The sequence below is a fragment of the Emydura macquarii genome, unplaced genomic scaffold, assembly GCF_026122565.2.
Source record: "Emydura macquarii macquarii isolate MOO-44397 ecotype Brisbane River unplaced genomic scaffold, CSIRO-AGI_Emac_v2 contig_201, whole genome shotgun sequence".
Lineage (NCBI taxonomy): Eukaryota > Metazoa > Chordata > Testudines > Chelidae > Emydura > Emydura macquarii.
Genome location: NW_027130338.1, coordinates 1177002 through 1197729, shown reverse-complemented (window position 1 = coordinate 1197729; position 20728 = coordinate 1177002). Strand labels below are relative to the sequence as shown.

At 56.0% G+C, this 20728-nt stretch overlaps 1 protein-coding gene across 13 annotated transcripts in view; it reads left to right on the top strand.

Annotated features, from left to right (window-relative positions):
* Positions 1 to 3788: 3788 nt before the first annotated feature.
* Positions 3789 to 20728, top strand: part of ANK1 (ankyrin 1) — a 42383-nt gene continuing 25443 nt past the window's right edge. For all 13 annotated transcript variants that reach the window (XM_067545411.1, XM_067545441.1, XM_067545386.1 and 10 more), the window contains exons 1-7: positions 3789 to 3901; positions 10552 to 10653; positions 16618 to 16716; positions 19518 to 19616; positions 19848 to 19946; positions 20055 to 20240; positions 20522 to 20620. In XM_067545411.1, coding sequence (XP_067401512.1) covers positions 3848 to 3901; positions 10552 to 10653; positions 16618 to 16716; positions 19518 to 19616; positions 19848 to 19946; positions 20055 to 20240; positions 20522 to 20620 — 738 coding nt within the window. In that variant the 5' untranslated portion in view covers positions 3789 to 3847. The remainder of the gene's footprint in view (positions 3902 to 10551; positions 10654 to 16617; positions 16717 to 19517; positions 19617 to 19847; positions 19947 to 20054; positions 20241 to 20521; positions 20621 to 20728) is intronic.

The following is a 20728-nucleotide window of genomic DNA, read 5'->3' as shown; positions in this document are numbered from 1 at the left end:
GCCACGTGTATGCAACGTGACTTAATCAGAGCCCTTTTGGGTCCTTCATTTCTCTCTGCTGGAAGCCTCATCGGTTCCTGTGACACACAAACCCTGCCCCTGCACTGAAATGGAGCGCTCCGGTGAGGGGATAGAACGAGGTGTTCTAATCATGACGTACGCTGTCCTGAGCAAGTAGTCACTAGAGGTTAGAGCGAGAGCCAGGACTCTGCCTCTGACTTTCTTTTGGGCAAGTCTTTTTTCCTTTGTGCCCTTCAATTTTCCCATCTGTGAAATGGGGACAGACGAGTGACAATTAAGTACAGTGCCTGGCCTGCTCACTCCCCGAACCCGAGTCCAGAACAAAAATGGGGAGAGAAATGCTTCCCTTCAGAAGGCATCACTGACTTCCAAGTGATCTGGACACACTGGTTCTCAGCCAGGGTTCTAGGCTGCAAGAGGGGAAGAAGGGGCATGTGGACAAAGGCAATTTATCCAGCAGTCTGAGAGCCAGCTTCCTTTTCTCGGCTCCCTCAAGGCTCTGATTGAGGCCTTTTACACTTGGATCAAAACGAGCACAGGCCAGGCTGCGAGAGGCCTTAGAGGGCTGTGCTCTGAGTGGGCCTGTTTGTTTACTGAGGTGAGGGAAGTGATGGTTTTAAAGGGTATCGTGTGTGAAGCAGGAATGGGGACTGTGTAAGCGTGCAAATGGTTGGAAGTCCTCCGTTCTCCATCTTTCACTGCTACCACTGCTCCGGCCACTGGCCTGTGAGCCCTGGTCCTTACCAGTGTACCCTGACACCCCAGCCCCTGTTCCTGAAGTCAGAGAAGAGCACTGATGCTGCAAGGGGAAATCACATAGTTGATCTCCTTCCATTTTAGAACAATAGCAAGACTCCCGGTAGCTCAGCTGGGTCAGTAGAGCTTTGTACTCACTTTTATTCATCAGAATTGCTCACTTTCCAAAGTAGCGTATGAGTGAGTGTTTCAGGGACTCTGGGACTCTGCTGCTCACATCCGGAGGCATCTCATGTAATTGAATTAGATCTTAGGAAAAGCTACCACGAGATGAAATCATCCTCAATGCTGATCAGTGTGAGCAGGGCCGTGGGTATGCTGCAGAAATGTGCACTTCTCTCTCCGATCATTCATTAATTATCCTGCATTATACAGAACTCACTGGGTTTAACAAGATTTAAAGTAGATTTTCTCCATATTGGAACCATTTTTCCCTCCAGAATGTAGCAGTAATTGGAGGAGGGCCCAGGCTAGTGTCTATTGAAGTGGAATTTTGTAACACAAGGCTGGACTCGTGCAGTAATGTTTATACCATGTGATACACGAGAAGGCCCTGGCTAAAAGAAAATCGGCATTATATGGGAAAGTTAATTCAGCCTGAAAGTTGTGCACAACCATCAGTGCATGGGATGGATCTGCCTCTAGTGGGAAAGCATTCGTCTCCCTTTATACATGTGTGGACTGGGGACTTTGGATGGGTTTCCCCACTCCTGAGTCACTGCTCTTTTCTAAGTCATGATATACAGCTGCACATCAGACCTCAGGGCAGTGAGTGGTGTGCTTTGGATCAGGCCCTTAATGGGAGTGAGGACTGTGCAGAACTCAGGGACCAGAAAGTTGTGACAGTGCTGTTTCCAGTTAGTAGCTGGCAGCTTTGTCTCCTTGGATTTTATGTTACCAAAATAAAAAAGCAAGTCACCTGCTCTTGTGCATGCCTGTGTGCTGTGTTGAAAGGGATGCTACAGCCATTTGCTACCCAATCACAGTCAGATCTGTACGGGCACCAGCATTTCTCATGTAGGTTTCTGAGCAGAGAGGAGAGGAAGGCGCCTAGAGCCAATTACTCTAATCCTTCAGCAGCGTCACCCTTTGCAGTACAAAACACTCAAGCGCGTAGCCTTTCTGGAAGCAGTGTTCTATCTGCATTGCATGTGAGGGCACAGTTGAGACATGCTCCTGCAGATTGCAAAGTATCTAATTCAACAGATCCTGGTATGTTGCCGCTCTGGGGAATCCAGGTGGCTGTGCAGAGAATAAAGGCATGCTAGGAAGGGCCTGAGGACACCTATGGCACTAGTCCTGAACCCTTGCTGTCCCGTCACTCGCTGCACTCTTGCTCCTGCAGGAAGGAATGCCAGGTGGAGTCTCCCATTCCTTCTGCACTTTCAGGGTCTCCCAGTCTGTCCTGCACGCCGGCATACAACATTCCTGGCCACCGAGAGGAAGGCACTGGCCTTCCATTCGTATTGAGTTCCCCAGACAGGTGCATACCTGTCTGAGCACCCCAGTGCAGCTGTAATTTCTCCAGTCACAATAGGATCAATGGATGCAACCAGGATCAATAGCTGGGATTGATTAACTGGAGGCTGATGAGGGGTTCAGCATGTCTTTAAGATCAGCGGCAGCCCAAGTGGAAGCATAACCCTGCACTGTAAGCAGTAATTAAGAAGCAGTTTGCCCTTGGCCCAGGCTGCTGGTACAGTGCCAAGCTCTGCAAAGTCACAGAGCTGGGATTTTTCAGGAGACTCAGACTGAGATAAGTGCCACTCTGCTCTCTGACCAGCTTGGCCTCTATCTGCGAAACCTGCTCTGGGTGGATGGGAGAGGGAAAACTGCTTTCCCCGCTGACAGGTGGTTCTAGAGATGAGCCAGCAGCATAAAGACTTATCCGTTAACATTCATTCGCCTCAGGAAGCAGCTGTATTTGCGTCCTATCATGTTTACGTTCTGTGAACATTTGAGTGCTTGAGCTTTACTTGCACAAAATGCATGTGAACCAGATGGTACGTGCGGTGGTAAAATTGGCAGTTTTCGTTTCCTAAGTCATTCAGTCAGGGAATGAAAAGAATAACAATGTGACTCATGTAACAAGTCAATGCAGCGCCTGTTCTCAATGTGCCATAGATATGTACAATCCCCAGACCAAGAACTATCTGCTAGAGAAATTCACAGAGAACATAGACTATTTTATGTGTTGGAAAATTTCACCCTCTGCTTGTGATTGGTTCATGAACAGATACCAAAAGGAGCACGATGCACCAGGAAGTGGGGCGTTGTGAATTATTTGCTTGTTTCTAGGATAATTTCTTTGGCTATGGAGCTATCAGCCACCCCAATTGGTATAACATGCCATAATTTATCAACAACCAGGTACTGGTCAGGAGCCCAACCACTGTCCCAAAATGAAACCGAACACACACATCCAAAAATAAAAATTAATGAAAAACCGATTCAAACTTCAGACCAAAAATCCATATGTATTTGGTACCCTTCCATTTCACACTGAGGTCTGTCCCCTTGCTATAGACTTTCAGGCAGCCTGACTCAAATGGGGAGTCACCATCCCAGCTGCTTCTGACTTGCTTTAAGAAAATACCAACATGTGTATTTGAAATGGATTCTTTTTAACTGTTTCATTGCATTGCAGCAGCCCCTAGGGATCAGGTCCCATTGAGATGGGTGCTACACACGCACAAGGTCAGAGGCAGTCCAGGCCCTGACGAGCTGTTTGCTGAAGAACTCTGTCCTTATTGTGTCTGACATTTCTGAGGCCTGCCCTGCACTTCTCCTGTTTGAAAAGCAGGGTTTGGGCGCCCACGGTCTGAGCCCCATGCACCAGCCTGCAGACGTGTTTGGAAAGCCTGTTCCAGACACTCTGCCCAGCAGCTGTTTACCATGGGGCTGCCCCTGTAATCTCCAGTCCCCAGGCAGGAGCCTCCCCTCGGCATCGGCACATGCGTGTGGTGATAGGGCGGAGGCTGCTGCTGATAACACCCAGTGGCTGCGGGGAGTACGGGCACTTGTTTTGGAGGCAGAGCTCACTGTGCAGACCCTGACCTGGACCATAGAGATGGAGGCTTTCCTTTCACCAACAGGTGTGCCAGTCCTGCTGCACCTATGGAAAGTGAGTGTTTGGGTCGCTGCTAAAGGTAGTGGGGGGGCTCTCATGGCTCAGTTCCTGCAGGAGGCTCTTTACCTGTCCTGCTTGGTGTGTGTATGTGTGTGTCTGTCTGAGCTGGTAGCATGGGATCAGGGCCTTGTGGTGCATGCACGATGAGACAGTCGCTGCCCCAGGGAGCTTGCAGACCCAACAGACGAGAGACACAGGATGAATAGATTTCCAGAGGGGGGACCTGCCCATGGTCAGACAGGGAGTCAGTGGCAGAGCCAGGAACTGACCCCAATGCCTTATTTCCAGGCTGGAGACTCAATAGCAAGACCATCCCTCCTCTTCATGATGGCTAATTCGGAGCTGATAGAGCTGAGGGGAGAGGGATTGGGGCCGGTTTTGGTTTGTAGCGGTAAACAGCAATCTCGCCAAGTTGTCATCTTTGCTGCCCGCCTAAAGCACTGGGTCAGGCTCTTAGGCTGGGTTTCCATGAAGCCATGCTCACAGCTATTGTCCGTCACTAGGCGCATGTGTTGCTCCCATTCCCAGTGCAATCAGGGATATTTTCTAAGAGCTGTGCTACTGGCAACCTCCTTGCCTGCCTTCTTCCCTGCAAGGCTTAGAGAGCACTCCCCATTGAAGAGCAGCCAGGCCGTGTCAGCAGCCCAGCCAGTGCCTGCCTCTCGCCGTTTCAGCACACTGATCAGTCACAGTTGGACAGATCCTAATGGACAGTTCCCTGCTCAGGGCTTTTGCCCACTGCATGCAGGCAGCGCAGGTGTGAATTAGTCCTGCTGAAGCGGGGCTTGAAAAAATGAGTGGGAACAGATCGTAGAAATGAACTGGCTTGTGAGGAGCTTCTAAAAGCCTTCCCCTGGCCACAGAACGACTCTGTGGAAGGAATCGAATTTGGGTCTGGGGCGCTGTTGGTGGTGCTCTCTCCTCAGGGCTGGGGCAGTGTGCAGCGTCTGGGATAGCCTGGAGGCTGGCTTTGCCGTATGTGGCCTTCTTTGGAAAGGCTGCCCCCACAATCTGAGCCGCACCAGGCTCAGAATTTGTCCGTTTTTTACTGGCAAGTGGCAGTCGGTCACATACCTTCTGTGCACTGGGCTTTCCTGGTGTGTTCTCTGCAGACCCCAGTCTGTGCAAAGACTCCGCTATATTTATTTGCTGTCATGGTCTAGGAAGAAAGTGCATTAGGAGAGTGAGAGGTAAAAACCAAGTAACCACATTGCTGCCGTGCTTCTCTAGCCAGCTATACATCTGCTCTATTGCAATAAGAGGTGTGATGCATGAACAGCAAGCTCTGGAGCATTGTCTTAAGTCGGAACCGAATATACTTGCTGGTGATATAAAAATAGCATTCCCGCTCAGGATGCACAAAGAGCAGAGGCTCCTGCTCACATCAAGAGGGAGTGACAGGTTTCACTGAGGTGTGTGGGCCCATGCTGACATGAGCTGCAGCGTGTTAACTCTTTCATAGCCGTGGGTCTGCATGGATGGGGCACTGCAGGCTGCAGCTCCCTGTCCAGCCCGCATGGGATGGTGTTATCGTAACAGCTCTGCTTGTTGCTGGCTGCCCAGCTCTTGATCAAGACTGATCATGATTTGCAAATAACAGACCAGACTCTTAATCCTGCTACTTAGAAAATCCATGAGTATCCAGCGGAGTAGTCTGGGAACAAATGTGCTCACAACAGTAGGATTTACACATAAGGGGCTCCTTCATCAAAAGCATCTGGCGCCTGCCTCATGAGGGCTGTTCCCTCCAAATTGCTGCTTCTGGCACCCGTCCTCCATGTGTACCCAAACCTGCTCTGGCTGCATCTGCCAGCCAAGTGGGGCCCACCCACAGGTGGTGCTGAAGAGCATTTCTGATCATCAGCCACAGAAGCTGTTTAAAATCTCAAATTGCTAACCAAGGATCAGCTAACTGGGCTCGAGCTGCGCTGTGCATCTGTGAATGGCAGGCTGTGGCCACTTTGCCGCCTGACGGCAGCGACCAGCAGCTTTCGGAGTAGTTATCTGTGGGTGCAAGCGGCTCCACATGTACAATTGAGGCGTTTCCTGAGAATTTGGCCCCAAAATGACATACCCTGTAAAAACCTAAAATATCTGAAAAATGGTTTCCTCTCTCACATCTGCACTGGGGGTAGCCAGGGGAGAGGGGCTGGGGCGACCGGCTTGGGGCAGGGGAAATATGCTCATCTCTCGACTCCAGCTTCCTGCCAGAACAGGGGTGCAGGGCCTCAGGGGAAGAGGAGGAGCAGGGGGTGGGGCTCCCAAATTGGCTGGGGCTCCAGGAGCTCCTCGCCTGCTTAGGCGCGCCTAGAACACTGGCAACCCTGGGCACGTGCCGACTGTGCCTACCTGGAAGTGTGGCTCTGTGTAAAACCTGACTGAGCAGGAAGCATAGACGGGGCTGATCTGTTTCACGTCGTGTCAGCTGGCTGTGTGTAGAGGTCAAGCCATGCCAGCCGACTGTTCGACCGGACAGCTCGTGTCTCTCGTGAGTGCTAGCCAGCCCGTGTTCTGATGTGATGTAGAGCCGGATGGGAAAGGCCTCACTTGCTGATGTGGGCACCTTGATACCAGAAAGGCAGCAGCTGTTAGTACATGCCGGTCGTCTGGACCTCCACTGCTGCTGTCACTGGGGAGCTGCATTGGCAGAAGCAGAAGTGGAAGATCTGGAGGGAAAGAAGCAGATAGACCCAGCCTATGGGATCTGTGATGCCTGACGAGGTGTGTGAAGGGTGTGGACGCAGGGCGAGAGGAATTGTTCAGGGTGCAGCTAGGAGCACTGTGTGGGCGCCGAGCCATCCTGCATGGCATGAAGCACTGACTAATGTGCTGGAAGGAAGAGTTTCGCACTGGTCTCCAGGGACTGGCCTGGAGTCCTGCTCCACTGCTAACTCCAAGAGTCTGCGACTCTCTGGCTTTGTTTCATGTCATTAACAGGCTTCTCTGGCACCTTTGTAAATTCCAAGGCCAGTAATATCCAACAGCACGCAGGGTTGGCTCTCCTTCAGCTTGGTTCTGTTGACTGCCATCACTCACCCCCGGTGCTTCTGAGCACTGAGGATACCCACATGGAGGCAAAGGCGAATCTGTCCCTTCCCCTTAGCACGGCAGCTTGTCCCTGGGCTGAGGATGCTGCCGTGCTGTTGGTGACTCCATTACATGCCTAGTCCTTTGCTAGCAGGCACCGTCTGTCTGCGAAGCAGCTTACAGGGCATGGACAAGGTGGGTTTGGGGAGGGAGACTGGCCTGACCTGGTTCCTCCAGGGTGAATCATTCCTGTGACTGGAGCAGCTTTACATCCTGTCTTGTGTTTGATTAGCCAAGATGAAGCATGGCACGTGCTGCTCCTGAGTCTCAGATATGTGGAATTGCAAGCAGATGTCAGCAGGAGCTGCTAAGTACCTTGCTGATAGGAGCACACAGCTTTCAAAAGGACACGGAGGAGACAGGCGTTTGAAGTGCTAATGTTACCACCAGTGGTAAAACTCCAGAGACAGACGTGCCTTTAGTGGTTTCACTGGCCTGAATGCCTCAAGTTCTCCACTTCAGAGCTTCCCAGGAAAACTCCGCTCAGCAGCTCCTCTGTTAGAGGCAGCCGCGCTGCGCGTGGATCCCGCCATCTGTACAAACATAGAAGACGACACTCCCTGTCCCAAGCTGCATACAGTCTAAAAGACAAGGAGGCAGGCAGACTGGGGTAACAAATGTCCTGCATGTGCATGCTCTGTAGCCAATCAGGAGCTGCGATCACTACTAGCTGCCTCGCCAGGGGGCTGAACTCAGTGCTGGGTGTTATCCACACGCAGCAGCGGGCTCCCTGGGGCTGATAGAAACGTGTCTGTGTTTCATGGAACAAGGTGGAGTTACTAGGAACCTCCCTTCCTTTATCAGCGTTGTGCAGAGCTTCCTGGTGGGCGTGGGGAAGGCTGGACTGAAGGGGAGAAGATGAGAGCAGGGCTCTGTCTGTCCATTGTACTGATGAGCAGTGAGCTGAGATATTGATCCTCTGACCACAGGGGTGGAAGCCAGCCTGAGTCCATGTTTAGGGATTTGCCCAGTCTCTCAGTTGGCATCTGTTAAATAAAAGAAGTTTCTAGCCTCTCTGTTTGCAAATCACTTCAGCAGTGCTCCAGAGCAGTGGTTATACAGAAGAGCAGGTTCTAACGGGGGCTCCCCCGGCTGCTTGCTGGGAGCTCTTGGCTGGTCAGGTGGGCCTGCGTTTTTAAAAGTGGCTCCAAGTTTGAGCGAGCCCCTCCGAGGCTGATGCAGGGAGTGCAAAGCGAGGCTGAGCCGAGAGCCTAATGTGCGTGTTGCATTGGTCTGGACGGCCGGGAAGAGCCCAGCGCTCGGGATTGGAGGGGGAAGTAAATTGTCAGCAGAAAGCAGGTAGGGATGATGCTTCGGCCTGTGAGTAGGGCCTGGTGCTCCGCTCTGGCCTTTCATCCTGGGCGTCGCAAAGCCCTTGGCAAAGTCTGGGTCTGAGCTTCTCCCACTGAGTCTCTTTCGTCTTTGCCTTCAGGGGGTAATGCCACGTCCAGCATCCCAGAGGATCAGGGCCTGTCTACACACGAGCCCCTGGCACATGGTGCCTCTCTGGGGAGGAATCTGGTAGCTTTTTAAGAGCGCAAGCGGTGCCAGACAGGACGGAAGGAAGAACATCTCCTCCCATTGGACTAAACTCCCAGGATGCCGACTGGCTCTCTGTGACTAGAGCGGGTGGGGGTGTGCGTGTGTGCACGTGCGTGTGGCAGACCCCCCCGTGCGCGCCTCTCGCCCTGCATGCCCTTCCTTCACAGACGGACGCAGAAGGCTCTTTTGTTGGAAATCAGCTGTGCTCTTGGTACTTTTTCAATGGCTGAGTTCATCTGCTCTGGCCTCTCTGGCATTGTGACTCAGAGAAGTAGCAGACAGACAGAGAGACACACTCGAATGCCAAGAAAACAGTAGAGTCACAGACCTGTTTCCTCTGCTGCTCCCATCTAAGCTGAGCCATCCCCTCTTCTCAGGCTGCAGGCGTTGTCTGGCTGCTGCTGTCTGACGCCCTAGGACGCTATGTGCATGCCTGGTTGGCGCAGCCTGGTCTGCAGGGCCATCTCCCCCAGCAGTTGGAGGCCCTGAGGACACAGCAGCTCCCTTTCTTGGTAGCATGTGTTCCCCATGAGACATTAGGCTCCTGGGCATGTCTTGTGAGCTCATCCTCTCTGCCATTCTCAGGAGGGCACCTGCAGCTCCCACTCAGACCCTGCACTTGGCCGCAGCCAGCTGCTCTCCGGAGGAGGCTCGGTAGTAAATAACCCGTCTGACATCATAATGGTGAGAAAATGAACAAATTCTGTTAGCATCTGGCGATCCCTGCAGGGCTGCGCTGGAGTGAGGAGGGAGCCTGTATTTTTAGCCCGAGTGCAATGTAACGGACTGGCTCACCAGAGCGGGGAGAGGACTGGGAGAGGGGAGACCAGGCTCGAGTTTCAGCTCAAGTGCTGGACGATGGCAGTGCGACAGGGCAGGTCGGGTCCAGGCGCTGCTGTGAGTATACCACCCGCTTCTCCTTTGCTTTTCTGTTTGATTCGAGCTGCATTCCTGGCCACCTCCCTGCTCCTCTCTGTGCTGAGGGCTTGGCAGCCCATGAAGTTATCTCCTTTCAATCTTTGCAGTGCTGTGTGTGTCTGTGGACAGGGGAAGCTGGACTGTGCTCTGAGCTTCCAAGGGGCTTTCTGTGCAAGGGCCCCGTGCAGTGCTTGAAATGCCCACGGCAAGCTGCAGTGCTGCCCTTTCACTGCGCTGGACTGAGCAAAAGAGGCTTGTAGCAGGATGCAGAGCTAGAGAGATTCCCACTGCCTGAGGCTGCAACTTAAACCTGTCCGCTCTCTCCTGCTGGGAATCGTCGGCTCCCCAGCCAGCACCCCGAGCTCACAGTGCAAAGGGTGCACTTCCCAGCCCGGCGTCGGGGTGTGTCCTGACTGAGCAGAAAGCATGCCTCCCTCAGTGCTCGCAACCAGAACCCGCAGCTCAGTCCCTTGGAGTTGGGGTCTTCCCCAGCCGGTTGTAGGGAGCAGCAGGCAGGGGGTTCATGCAGGCAGCGCATGTTCCCTCTGGCCTGAGGAAACTGCTCTGCTGTGATAGGAACCCACTGCGCTGCCCTCAGCACCTGTTCCCCGTAGTGCTGAATGTGCTACGTGTTACGGCCGTGCTGCTCTCCAGCGGCTCCCGCAGGACATGCTGCTGACTGGTATGCCTTGTGGGCCGGTTTGCGTGCTGTGGGGCTGTGCCCACCTGCTGGCTCGGGCCCTTTCAGTGCAGGCGAGAGCCAGGCTGGGCGACCCTCTGGGAAGGAAGCCGGTTCCCTCGTGTTCCTGAGCTGGGTCTACATAGAAATGGCCCGTCGGCCGCTGTCTCTTCTGCTTCGCCGCAGAGCCCCAGCCAGGCTCCAGCAGTGCAAATGCAGCCTGCCAACGCCAGTTCCTGGTGCATGGGGGAATTGGGGGATGCCGTGTGTTTCAGCCCACTGGTGCTGGAGGATCCGTGCTAGGTCCCCTGGCTCATCCCCTACAGCGTGTGCCCCGTGCTGAGTCACGCCTGCCCTGTCATTGGGACGGGGGAGCCATGGGGGCGCACACTGACTCATGTGTTCTTTTCCCCCCAAGGCCGATGCTGCCACCAGTTTTCTGCGGGCTGCGAGATCCGGGAACCTGGACAAAGCCTTGGATCACCTGAGGAATGGGGTAGATATTAACACCTGCAATCAGGTAGGTTAAGGTCACCAGGGTTCTGGTGCCATACCCTGAGGTCATGTAATAATGTGCCCGCTTAGCCCACGTGTGACTGCCCCAGAACCCCTTCAGGGAGCCCCACCCACAGCCAGCACTCCTGCCCTGCTTCCTGCAGTGCACCCTGCTGGGAGAGGCCAGGACACAGCCAGCGCGCCTGCCTCCCTCCCTCCCTCCAGTGCCCGTGCTGGGAGGGGCAGGGTATACTCACGGCTGGTTGGTAGGAGGCAGGGTTTGTCGTAAGGGTTGGTGTTAATGCATGTCCTGGCTCCCTGGGTGCTAGTGACGGCTCAGATGGAAGAGGGTCACTGCGTGCTGAGTGCAGTGAGTTGCGAATTGCAGAACCTCGAATGCTGGGTATGGTGCAGTGGCCAGGGAGAATGTGGCGCTGAGGACTGTGGGCAGCATGCTGCTCAGACAGCAGAGGGCTGAGCCATGTTAGCCATCCGGGGGAGACCATCGCTGGCAACAGGAGCAGGGCACATGGCCTTGAGCTTTGGCTATTGAAGGTGCTCAGCATTCAGTGCAGATGGGAAATCCCTTGGCAGCCCTGCAATCACAGCATCCCTCGTTATCCCCGCCCTCCATGGACAGAGCCTTTGAACCCTCCCAGCCGCTGCACAGGGCTGCAGCAGCCAGCCCACGCCCACTCAGTCCCCACGCACTGTTTTAGATCAAAGAAAGAAAGAAGTCTATTGGCTACAGCAAGGTTTTAAGTGAATCTACGTCCGGTTATTAATAAGTCCAGGAGTTAATCACCATTAACTAAAAGCTCACTCGTATCTTAACCTAAGATTAACATCTTAGTCTGCCTTCATCTCACCACACAGGCTGGGTGCGATGCCATGGAGGCACACCTGCAGTGCTCCCGGCTCCCATGAGATGCTGGGGGGCACTGCAAGGGGGGAAATCCACTGATTGCAGGAGGGTAATTCTTGTCACTGAGAGCAGAGCCCAGCCCCAGCTCTCTGTACCATGGGGTCTCTCCTCTGCTCCCAGCATCTGGCACAGGGTGAGGAGTCCATCAGGTGCACCCTTCTTGCACTGTGATGGGCTTGCCGCAGCAAGGGGAGTATCAGACGAGCAGCCCCCCGCTCCAGGAAGCTGGGATTTCTCGCAGGGGCTGTGGGAACATTTTGTGCATCGTCACTGCCATTTTTTTGGTGTGAACCAGCTGCAGCTGGACCTGGCCTCCAGAGCTGCCTCATGACATACAGGGGCTTCTAGAGCAGATGCTCTCTTCTGCTCAGGTTGTCCCCCATGGTATCTGAGCCTTCAGCCATCGAGCTCAGGTTCACATGCGCTTGTGACTGCACGGGGCTTGCAGGGGTGGTCCAGAGTTGACCTGTAGAAAGTCTGTCTTCACTGTCCCGTTAAACTCTTTGACTGAGAGCTTTTCCCTTGGGGTTCCCCTTACTCTGGGACGGCGACTCGGAGCCCTGCATAGCTCCGGGCAGGTAAACGAAGCAGGAGCTGATTGTATATTTTGCTCCAGGGTTTAGGTCTCCAATGGGGATGCTGTTATTGATTCTGTGGCCTGGGAAGGATTTGTAGATAAGAACAGTTCGCAGTTCACCCTTGCCTTAGCTCCAGACCCCTGGGCTCTGTGCCAGGTTCAGCACTGAGGAGATCACAGACTTACCCCAAATCCAGGTAGGATCTCCTGAGCGAATCCAGCCTGCCCGTTGATCCCCACTGCTGCTTTCTCCTGTGTGGGCTCCCCCAGGAGCGCAGAGCCCCTGTCACTGAACTGCAGCATGAGGTGCGTTACTTGGAGCACTCACACTGCTCTTGGGTACGTTCACTCACCCGTCGGTGACCAGAGAGAAAGAAGGATATGTACTGTGGCCGCTGCTCTCTCAGATGGGGCGTGAGGGAAGCTTCAGGCTGAGTCCCATTCTTCTCCAGCGAGTTCTGGAGCGCCCCCATTGCAGCAGGTCGTCACTGGATGCCAAGGGAGGCTGGAGTCCATTCTGCCTGCTCTACACTCCGCTTCGTGTCCCCACGGCCTGGGGGCAGCAGGCAAGGTGAGCTGAGGGGCTGTGCTGAGCCCCGCTTGCACTGGCCATTTCTCAGGTGTGAGCGGTGACCTGAACAGCGCTGCTGAGAATAACTGAAAACTGCTGCACCCAGCCCCAGAAAACAAGCATGCCTGGGCCTGGGGCGGGATCTGCAGGTGGAGAGAGCAGAGCGTGGGCTGTTGGTTCCCTAGCCCGGTGGGGAATGCCAGCGTCTCCACTCAGTGATGTGCAGGGAGCCCTGCCAAGTCCTGCCGCTGGTGAGAGGCAGTGCCTGGATTGGGAGCATGTGACTGCGGCAGCCGAGACGTGCCTCCGTCCGTGATGTCTTCAAACCGGTTCCCATTTGCTTTTGGCCATCGTGCTGTGGTTAGATGGCACTTTTGGGTTTTCATCCTGGGGAATATCAGAGCTGTGGGAAAGGTCCAACCTCACATGTCCTGTATAAAATAAAGAGGGATATATGTGGTCAGACCTATCCCACAGGACCTGTATTCTTACACAAATGCAGAGACCTTAACATGCCATCTGATCTTCATCGCCATCCTTCTGAGTCCATCCTCATCGTTGGCACCGGCACCAGCATCTTCATTGTCCATCTCCTTCTTCCATGTGTCTCCTACATTCCTATGGACTTCACTGCCCTCGCTTGGGTTAGAGACCTGAGAACACACCAAGTCTATTGCTGCCAACTCCCTAGTCAGTAGGAATTAGCATTGCCTGCTGCCATCTTGGCTGTCCAGGAAAGGCTTCCCTGGTGTCGTGCAGCCGATTCAACATGCTAGTCTGTAATCTGGAGCAGAACTCCAACTCGCACAGGCTCTGCGTCTTGACCCCTATGGAGAGCAAAGTGTTTTCTGAGTGGTTGGGTTTCTTGTGTATGTAGCCACTGGCCATAGTATTTCTGGGTGGTGTTCACAGCATTTAGGGCTGGGAATGTGACACCTCTCGAATTAGGGCACTGCACAGGCTCCAGTCCTGTCGATTATTTTGGGTCAAATGAACTGGCAAGCTGAGGCAAAGGTATAGAACAGACTGCATTGTTCTCACGGAGCACTCGGACACAGCCTTCTGTAAACACTGAGTTTATCACTCGAGGGCCAGAGAATAATGATTTTTCACAGGTTTTCCGGCATCTGAGAGGATATTTACTAACCCTTTCAGTGAAAGGATGGGTGTGCTAGAGAGAGAATCTGAGTGTGTTTATCGCCGTGTGTGTGTGTGACGGACAGAGTCTGTGTGTCTATATCCACGTGCCCGGTATGTAAATGTTAGAGAATGTGTGTGTCTATAGCCATGTGCTCTGTGTGCGTGTGTGTGTGTGTTACAGAGAGAGAATCTGTGTGTGTCTGTGGCCATGTGCTGTGCGTGTGTGATACAGAACCTGCTGTCATTGCATAATATCCGTCTCTCCATTTCATCTTGTGTTTTCTAGGAGCTTTGCATCCTCCCAGGCTAGATGCATTTCCACTTGGCATGATGCCTCTCCCCTCGTGGGATCTGAAAGTCTTTTGAGTCAATTTTCAGAGGATGTGTGTGGATTTGTAGGTTGTACTCTGGTGTGACTGGGATTGTCACCGGAGCTGAACCGAAGAATATTTTACCAGGAGTAAATGTATCTCGTGGATCTGGTACTTTGCAAGGTGGCATTTCTAGCGAGAAATAGAAGGAAAGTCTCTTTTTTAGTAAAATTACTCAACCGTCAGGATTCTTTTAGTTTGAATGTCAGTGTCTAGGATTTCCTGGAAGCTGATCAGACCTGGAACCTGAGGGTGCTGGGTGCACTTCCTTGTGTGTCGTCCCCCGTCCCCCTCCCCCTGGCAGCTAGATTTCAGTGGAGACAGATCAGTCCCCTGAAGTGCCCTTTCTCTGGTTTCGAGAAGGCGGGCTAGCCAGGGGCTCAGCGAAGGCGAAAGGTGAATGAGATGTGAATCGTCGGGGCACTGCTGGTAACATCACGGACTGAGGGAAGCAGCTGTTGCCATTGGACACGGCCTCTTCCATTGAGCAGCAGGAAAATGAAAAAAATGACATCATATTTGCACCTAATGTTTTGTACGGTAACTTCAGAGAAAAATGTTCCCCTGGGCATTTCCTCTGGTAGATGGCAGGTTTGTGTTCAGTGCACCTGCTGCCTGTGATGAGACCCTGGCGCAGACAGAGCTGCGTGCTGCGTTTTACTTCTCTAACAACGTCGGTGAACAGTAAGGCTTGTGCAGGCGAGTCTGAGGCAGCTCAGTCCTGACCTGCAGCCCCGTCTAGCTGAGCTCCGGGCATGCGCCTGCAGGCGCATGGCTTCGCTCTGCCAGTGCAGTGGATGCTGACCTCCAGCACTAGTGCTAGTCTAGCGCTGGGGCCTGCGGCGGGGACAGTAAGTCATTGTGGGCAGACGCTGATGGGGGATTGAGCTGAGACCATAATATTAACATCGTCGTGCCAGGATGGAAGTTTGCAGGACCCTCCGCAGTGAGCGAACAAGCCGTGGGGCCTGTGTTGGCCGGGAGAGCTGCACTGTTGCGAAGTCATTGTTTGTCTCATGGAGCTGCTGCTGCTGAGTTTGCTGGGTACAGTCCGTAGCATACGCCCCGCACGGTGACCATGGCCCCAGCACTAAGCACTAAAACATTCATCATCCAGTGCCAGGTGCCCCTGCAGGGGGAAACTGCAGCAGCTGCTTCCGGTGTCACCCTGGTGCGGCAAACGCTCCCCTGCTGTGGAGCCTGCCCTTGGCCTGTGTTTGTAGGTAGCCGCTGGGAAGGGGCTGTCTGGCAGGGCTCCTGGGGTGGGAGGGGCTGCTTCCAGCTGAGGCCTTGGCGCCCCCGGCTCCGGGCCCCGTGTATTGGGTTGTACCATGCCTGGCACCAGTGTTCCTGGTTTCTGAGTGGGGCCCCTCGGCGCTGCTGCTGTGCAGGGACTAAGAGCTAATGCGTGGAGGAGTCGAGCATTGTGTTGGGAAAGGGGAACCTGCCAGGGCTCTTGTGTTTCCCCTGCAGCAGCCAATGGCATCCCAGCGTCACGGAGGGCTGGGGGGGACCGGAGTGTGGGCCACACTGCCTGCTCTGGGCCCTCAGCACATACTGATTGCAGCAGCATCTGAAGGAGAAGGGCTGCGCACATGGGGATGGCATCTGCAGGCTCAGACCTAAATTCAGGATCTTCCTGCCTCAACCCCTGTCTAGCAGCAAGAGGCCTTTGGCTGGGGCAGGGGCGCCATCATGGGCAGCGCTTTAGGCCGCGTGCGTGGGGCAGGCAGGTGTGCGCTGCGCTAGTCAGAGCAATGCCATGAGGCATTCATCCCGGCTGGGGCGGTGGATGTTGCTGGGAGGTCTGGGGTTGACCTGGTTTGGTGGGCTTTTCTGTGCAGAGCGCTGGCCCTGGGGCGTTGCTGGAAGAGCAGCCTGGGCTGGCGCTGGCATCGAAATGCTTCCCTGGGTCCGTTCAAAGCACGTTGTCTGGCACTGGAGCACCGTGGGTGGGCAAGTGGCAGGCACCAGAGTACCAGGTTCTGGTGGATTCTCCCCGCTCCATCCGGCTGGAGGTGGGAGCTGATCTCCTGAGGCGGCGGCTCCCTCACAGGGTTTATGGCTCTAGGATTCGGAGTTTTTTCTGCTCTAGTATTTGACCCTCCTTGGAGAGGAGCATTTCACAGAGCACGAGAACGGCAGAATCCGAGTCCCAGCCCTGAGCAAGTTCCCCAGCTCGTTTTCCCCTCTGTATCGGGGGCGACCAGACTGCTCTGCCCTGGGGGCTGGGCTGAAGCAGCTGACCTCTAAAGACTCAGCACGGGGGCAGCTGGTGGCCCAGAGCTTTGTACAGCCTTGTGAGCTCTGCGCTGGCAGTCCTGTCTGCGTGGGCTTGCACGGCAGTGAGACTCCCCTCTGCAGCCCCCAGTCGCATTAACCACCCGCCTCTCTGCTCTCTCCAGAACGGGCTGAATGCCTTGCATCTGGCCTCCAAGGAAGGCCATGTGAAGATGGTGGCCGAGCTGCTGCACAAGGAAATCGTGTTAGAAACAACAACCAAGGTATGGGCCGGTGCGGGCCAGGAGACGGGTGAGCTCATCACATCATTTGCCCATATTGCCCCTGGGGGAAGGCTGGGCTTGGCGCGATGGCACTGGGCTGGCACTCAGGAGACTTTGGGTTCTGTCTCTGTCTCTACCACAGACTCTCTCTGCAGCCTTGGTCAGGTTCCTTCCCTTCTCTGTTCCTGTCCTGGGTGTCCCTGGGCCTCACACAGCCATGGCTGGGAGCTGGCTGGGAAATGGGGCTAAGCGCTGCAGTGGTGTCACTGCACCACTTCACATTCCACGTGTGTCCTGGCCTTTCCTGCCATGCCCCCTGGCGAGCCCAGGACTGGTGAATTACTGCTCTTTGCACCCCGCCAGCCCAGCTTCCACACTGACATTCACAGCTCTCTTCACACCGTCGGAGCTGCCCCGTAGACTTCAGGGGACCGCTAGTCACTCGTGGCTAGTGCTGGCAGGACTGGGCCCCACACAACAGGTTGGGGCTGCAGGCTGCTCCCCCCGTAACAGTTGTTTTCACGCTGTGCATGTCCCAGCTGCCCCACAGGGCCACCTCTCTTGCCCTGTCCCAGTGCCACTCCTCAGCGAAGTTCTCCTCCTCTGCAGCCAATGTGCTGCAGCCGTTTCCACGCCTCGGTTCAAAGCGTCTCGTAACAGCCGCTGACCTGTGCTCAGAGCCCAGCAGCCTTCCCCGAGCCGCCGTTCGCCAGCACTTACTGGGCCTCCTGTGGGAGTGCAGGGCCAGCCTCACGGCCGGGTCCTGGAGGCCAGGCTGGACGGGTGGGGATTGGTGGCTTTGCGTGTCTCTGGAGTCACTTGCCAGGTAGCTAGCGGGACTCCTCCTGGACGGGTGTGCTACAACGGGCGTTGTGCCATGCTCCGGTCCCGCAGCATCAGGGCACTTAGCACAGCTGGGGAAACAGCACTCCTAAACGGAAATGCTGAGGGGTCACTGAGGATGTGCCCGGAGCTTCACAGGGCCTGGACTCGCTGGTCACGGCCATCAGGAGCCCCCGGGACAGGTGTGAAGGTGGGAACTCTAGACAAGCTGCCCGGGGAGCAGGGAGGGGCTTTCCTAGGCTGGGGAAGAGGAGGGCAGGAGAAGGGCAGCAGCAGGTCCTGACCCTGCCCGAGCTCTCTCTGGTCTGTCTCCTGTCCCAGGTCCGCCAGCAGAACCCCCCAGGCCCTTCCTCCCAGCTTGTCCCTTTCGGCTTGAGCCTGCGACACTGCGGGCCGTAAAGTGCTGGGCAGAGTTGCGGCTCTCGCTAAATCATGAGTCATTGTCACCTGGCTTCAGGCGACGTCAGCGCGGAGGAGAGCAGCGCTCGCTCTGTGACAGGCGGGCAGAGGCATTAGCAAACGGGCTGATGAATGAGCAAGCCCCAGCAGTCGGAAGTGAGCTGGGCCTGCGAGGCTGCCTGGCTCCCTGGTGTGTGTGTGCGCGCGCGCCGACATGGCTCACTGCACAGTGTCCGTGGAGGTGGCGCCAGCAGAGCGTCGGGCCCTGTCGCCCAGAGGCGAACACGGCAGGCGTCTGCATCTCCCTGCCAGCTCCTTGCCAGCATTGCTGGCTGAAGGTGGCTGAGATCCGTGGCGTGAGACCCGCAGAGGGGCCGGGTTCAGCACAGCTACTGCCTCTCCCCCTGCTCGGGCTCTGGCAGCTGAGAGCCTGACTCAGGGCTGTCTGGCTTCGCTGCCATTAGTTTCAAGTGGAGTAAAAAAGCATCTTCCTCCTTTTGCTGCAGAGAGCGTGGCCCAGGCATCCCGTGCATGCTGCAAGAGCCGCAGGGCCATGGGGTTCAGGAGCCTGCTCTGCAGGGGGCAGACCCTGCTCTGCTCCAGCCCCAGCTGTGGGGGGCTGGGCCCTGTCTGCTCCAGCAATCACTCCTAGTCCCGCTGCTTGCAGGCCTCCTGGCTTTCCTCCGTGTCACTGGTGTCTGTGCTGCTCGGTGGATTCCAGTCATTCGTTCTCTTGTCTATTGTCTGCCTTTCTCTGCCTTGTTCCCTGCTTCTCCACCCCCCACCTTGGTCCCTGTTTGTGCCGCCTGTCTCCCACCCACGCGCCTTGGCGTCCCACTCCCCTGCTGCAGCCCCTGCTCCCACGCCAGCCCGGGGACAGCGGGGCACATGGCTCTGTCCCGGGGACTCAGGCACGGTCGGCTCTGCAGAGCTGCTCACAGAGCAGATGCCGTCAGGGCAGTGGGAGGGGCTGGGAGAACAGGGGCAGCCCTGCTTGCTAGCGAACCCAGCTCAGGCAGCCCCTGCCCCACGTGGTTCTTCTGCAGAAAGCAGGGCCTCCACGGCCACCTCCGTGCAGTCAGTCACCCCCAATCACCCTCTATGCTCCTCTCCAGCAGGGAAATGGACACTAGCCCCCCAGGACCAGTGCCTCAGACATGCCTCATGCCCCGCTCTGGCACTGAGTCCATGCACATGTGCTAGCGCACAGCCAGTGCATGCTCTCACTGACCCGCACACACTGGGTATGCCTACCCAGGAGCGCTTGTTTGCCAATTAACTCCAGGGCGTTAACGTCACGGTGCCCCCTCTCTCCAGTCCGCACCCGGTACTTCGCCCATCTTAGTTAGCTGTGAGCTAGCACGCTGAGTGTAGCCAGGGCCTGCAAGGCTAATGTGTGAACTCCTCAGCGTTCGCAGCCTGAAACAACAGCTCCACGCGCACCTCCCTGGCCTTCCCCACGCGCAGCCGCCAGTCCCTGCCCCGTGCGCTGGGCCAGCCCATCCCTCTGCAGGCTGCTCTGTCCGGTGCCCTGACTCCCCCGTTGTGGTGTCTTTCAGAAGGGGAACACGGCCCTGCACATCGCTGCCCTGGCGGGACAGGAAGATGTGGTCCGGGAGCTGGTGAACTATGGGGCAAACGTCAACGCGCAGTCACAGGTAAAACCCGCTCTCTGGGCACTTCCAGCATACATTCTGCCCCCCAAATACCCTGGCGTTCGCATTGGGGTTTCACTTCTCCTAACCCTGCTGTGTGGTCTCGCTGGGTTTCACCCCAGAGGTGGGTGCGGCCATCTGGGGTGGGGGTGGTTGCAGGTTTACAAGGAGCTCTGGGCCCTCCAGGGTACGGAGCACAATCGGTGATGGTCACGCATGGCTCTGTGTTCGCAGAAAGGCTTCACGCCCCTCTACATGGCGGCGCAGGAGAACCACTTGGAAGTCGTTAAATTCCTGCTGGAGAGCGGAGCCAACCAGAATGTCGCCACCGAGGTGAGACCCCCCTGGGGCTGGTCCTCAGAGCCGTCCGTGCTGCCACGTCGTGTCCCACCCAGACTGCCCCTTGCTCTGCATCTCACCTGCCCGCTCTGTCTCCGGCAGGATGGCTTCACACCACTGGCCGTTGCTCTACAGCAGGGCCATGAGAACGTGGTCGCCCACCTGATCAACTATGGGACAAAGGGCAAGGTCCGTCTGCCCGCCCTGCACATCGCTGCCCGCAACGATGACACCAGGACGGCTGCGGTGCTCCTGCAGAACGACCCCAACGCCGACGTCCTCTCCAAGGTACCGGGGTCCTTGGCAAGGGGCGGTGTCTCCCGGCATTCCTGTCCAAGGCCAGGAGTCCTGCACCCTGCTCCTCTAGAGACTCTCCTCTCCTGCTGAAGGCTTTGCAAACCCCGTTTCCTCCCAGGTCTTGTTCTTGCTGGCCCTGCACCGCGGAGCAGGCTGGTGGCAGCTGTCCTGGGCCTCTGGGGATAGGATGTTTTAGTCAGGGTCAGAGTGGGTCTGCGGTCAGTCAGTCTGTCTGTCTGGGGCTGCACTCACCTGCCCTTTCTCTCCCCCAGACTGGATTCACTCCCCTGCACATCGCGGCTCACTACGAGAACCTCAACGTGGCCCACCTGCTGCTGAACCGCGGCGCTAGCGTCAACTTCACTCCACAGGTGGGTCAGAGGCAGCCCGGCGCCCGGCCGTGCTCCTACGCGCTTGGCCAAGAGGGACAGGGCTCAGGAGCGTCTCGCTGCGCTGCAGGGATGGCGCCATCCGCCTGG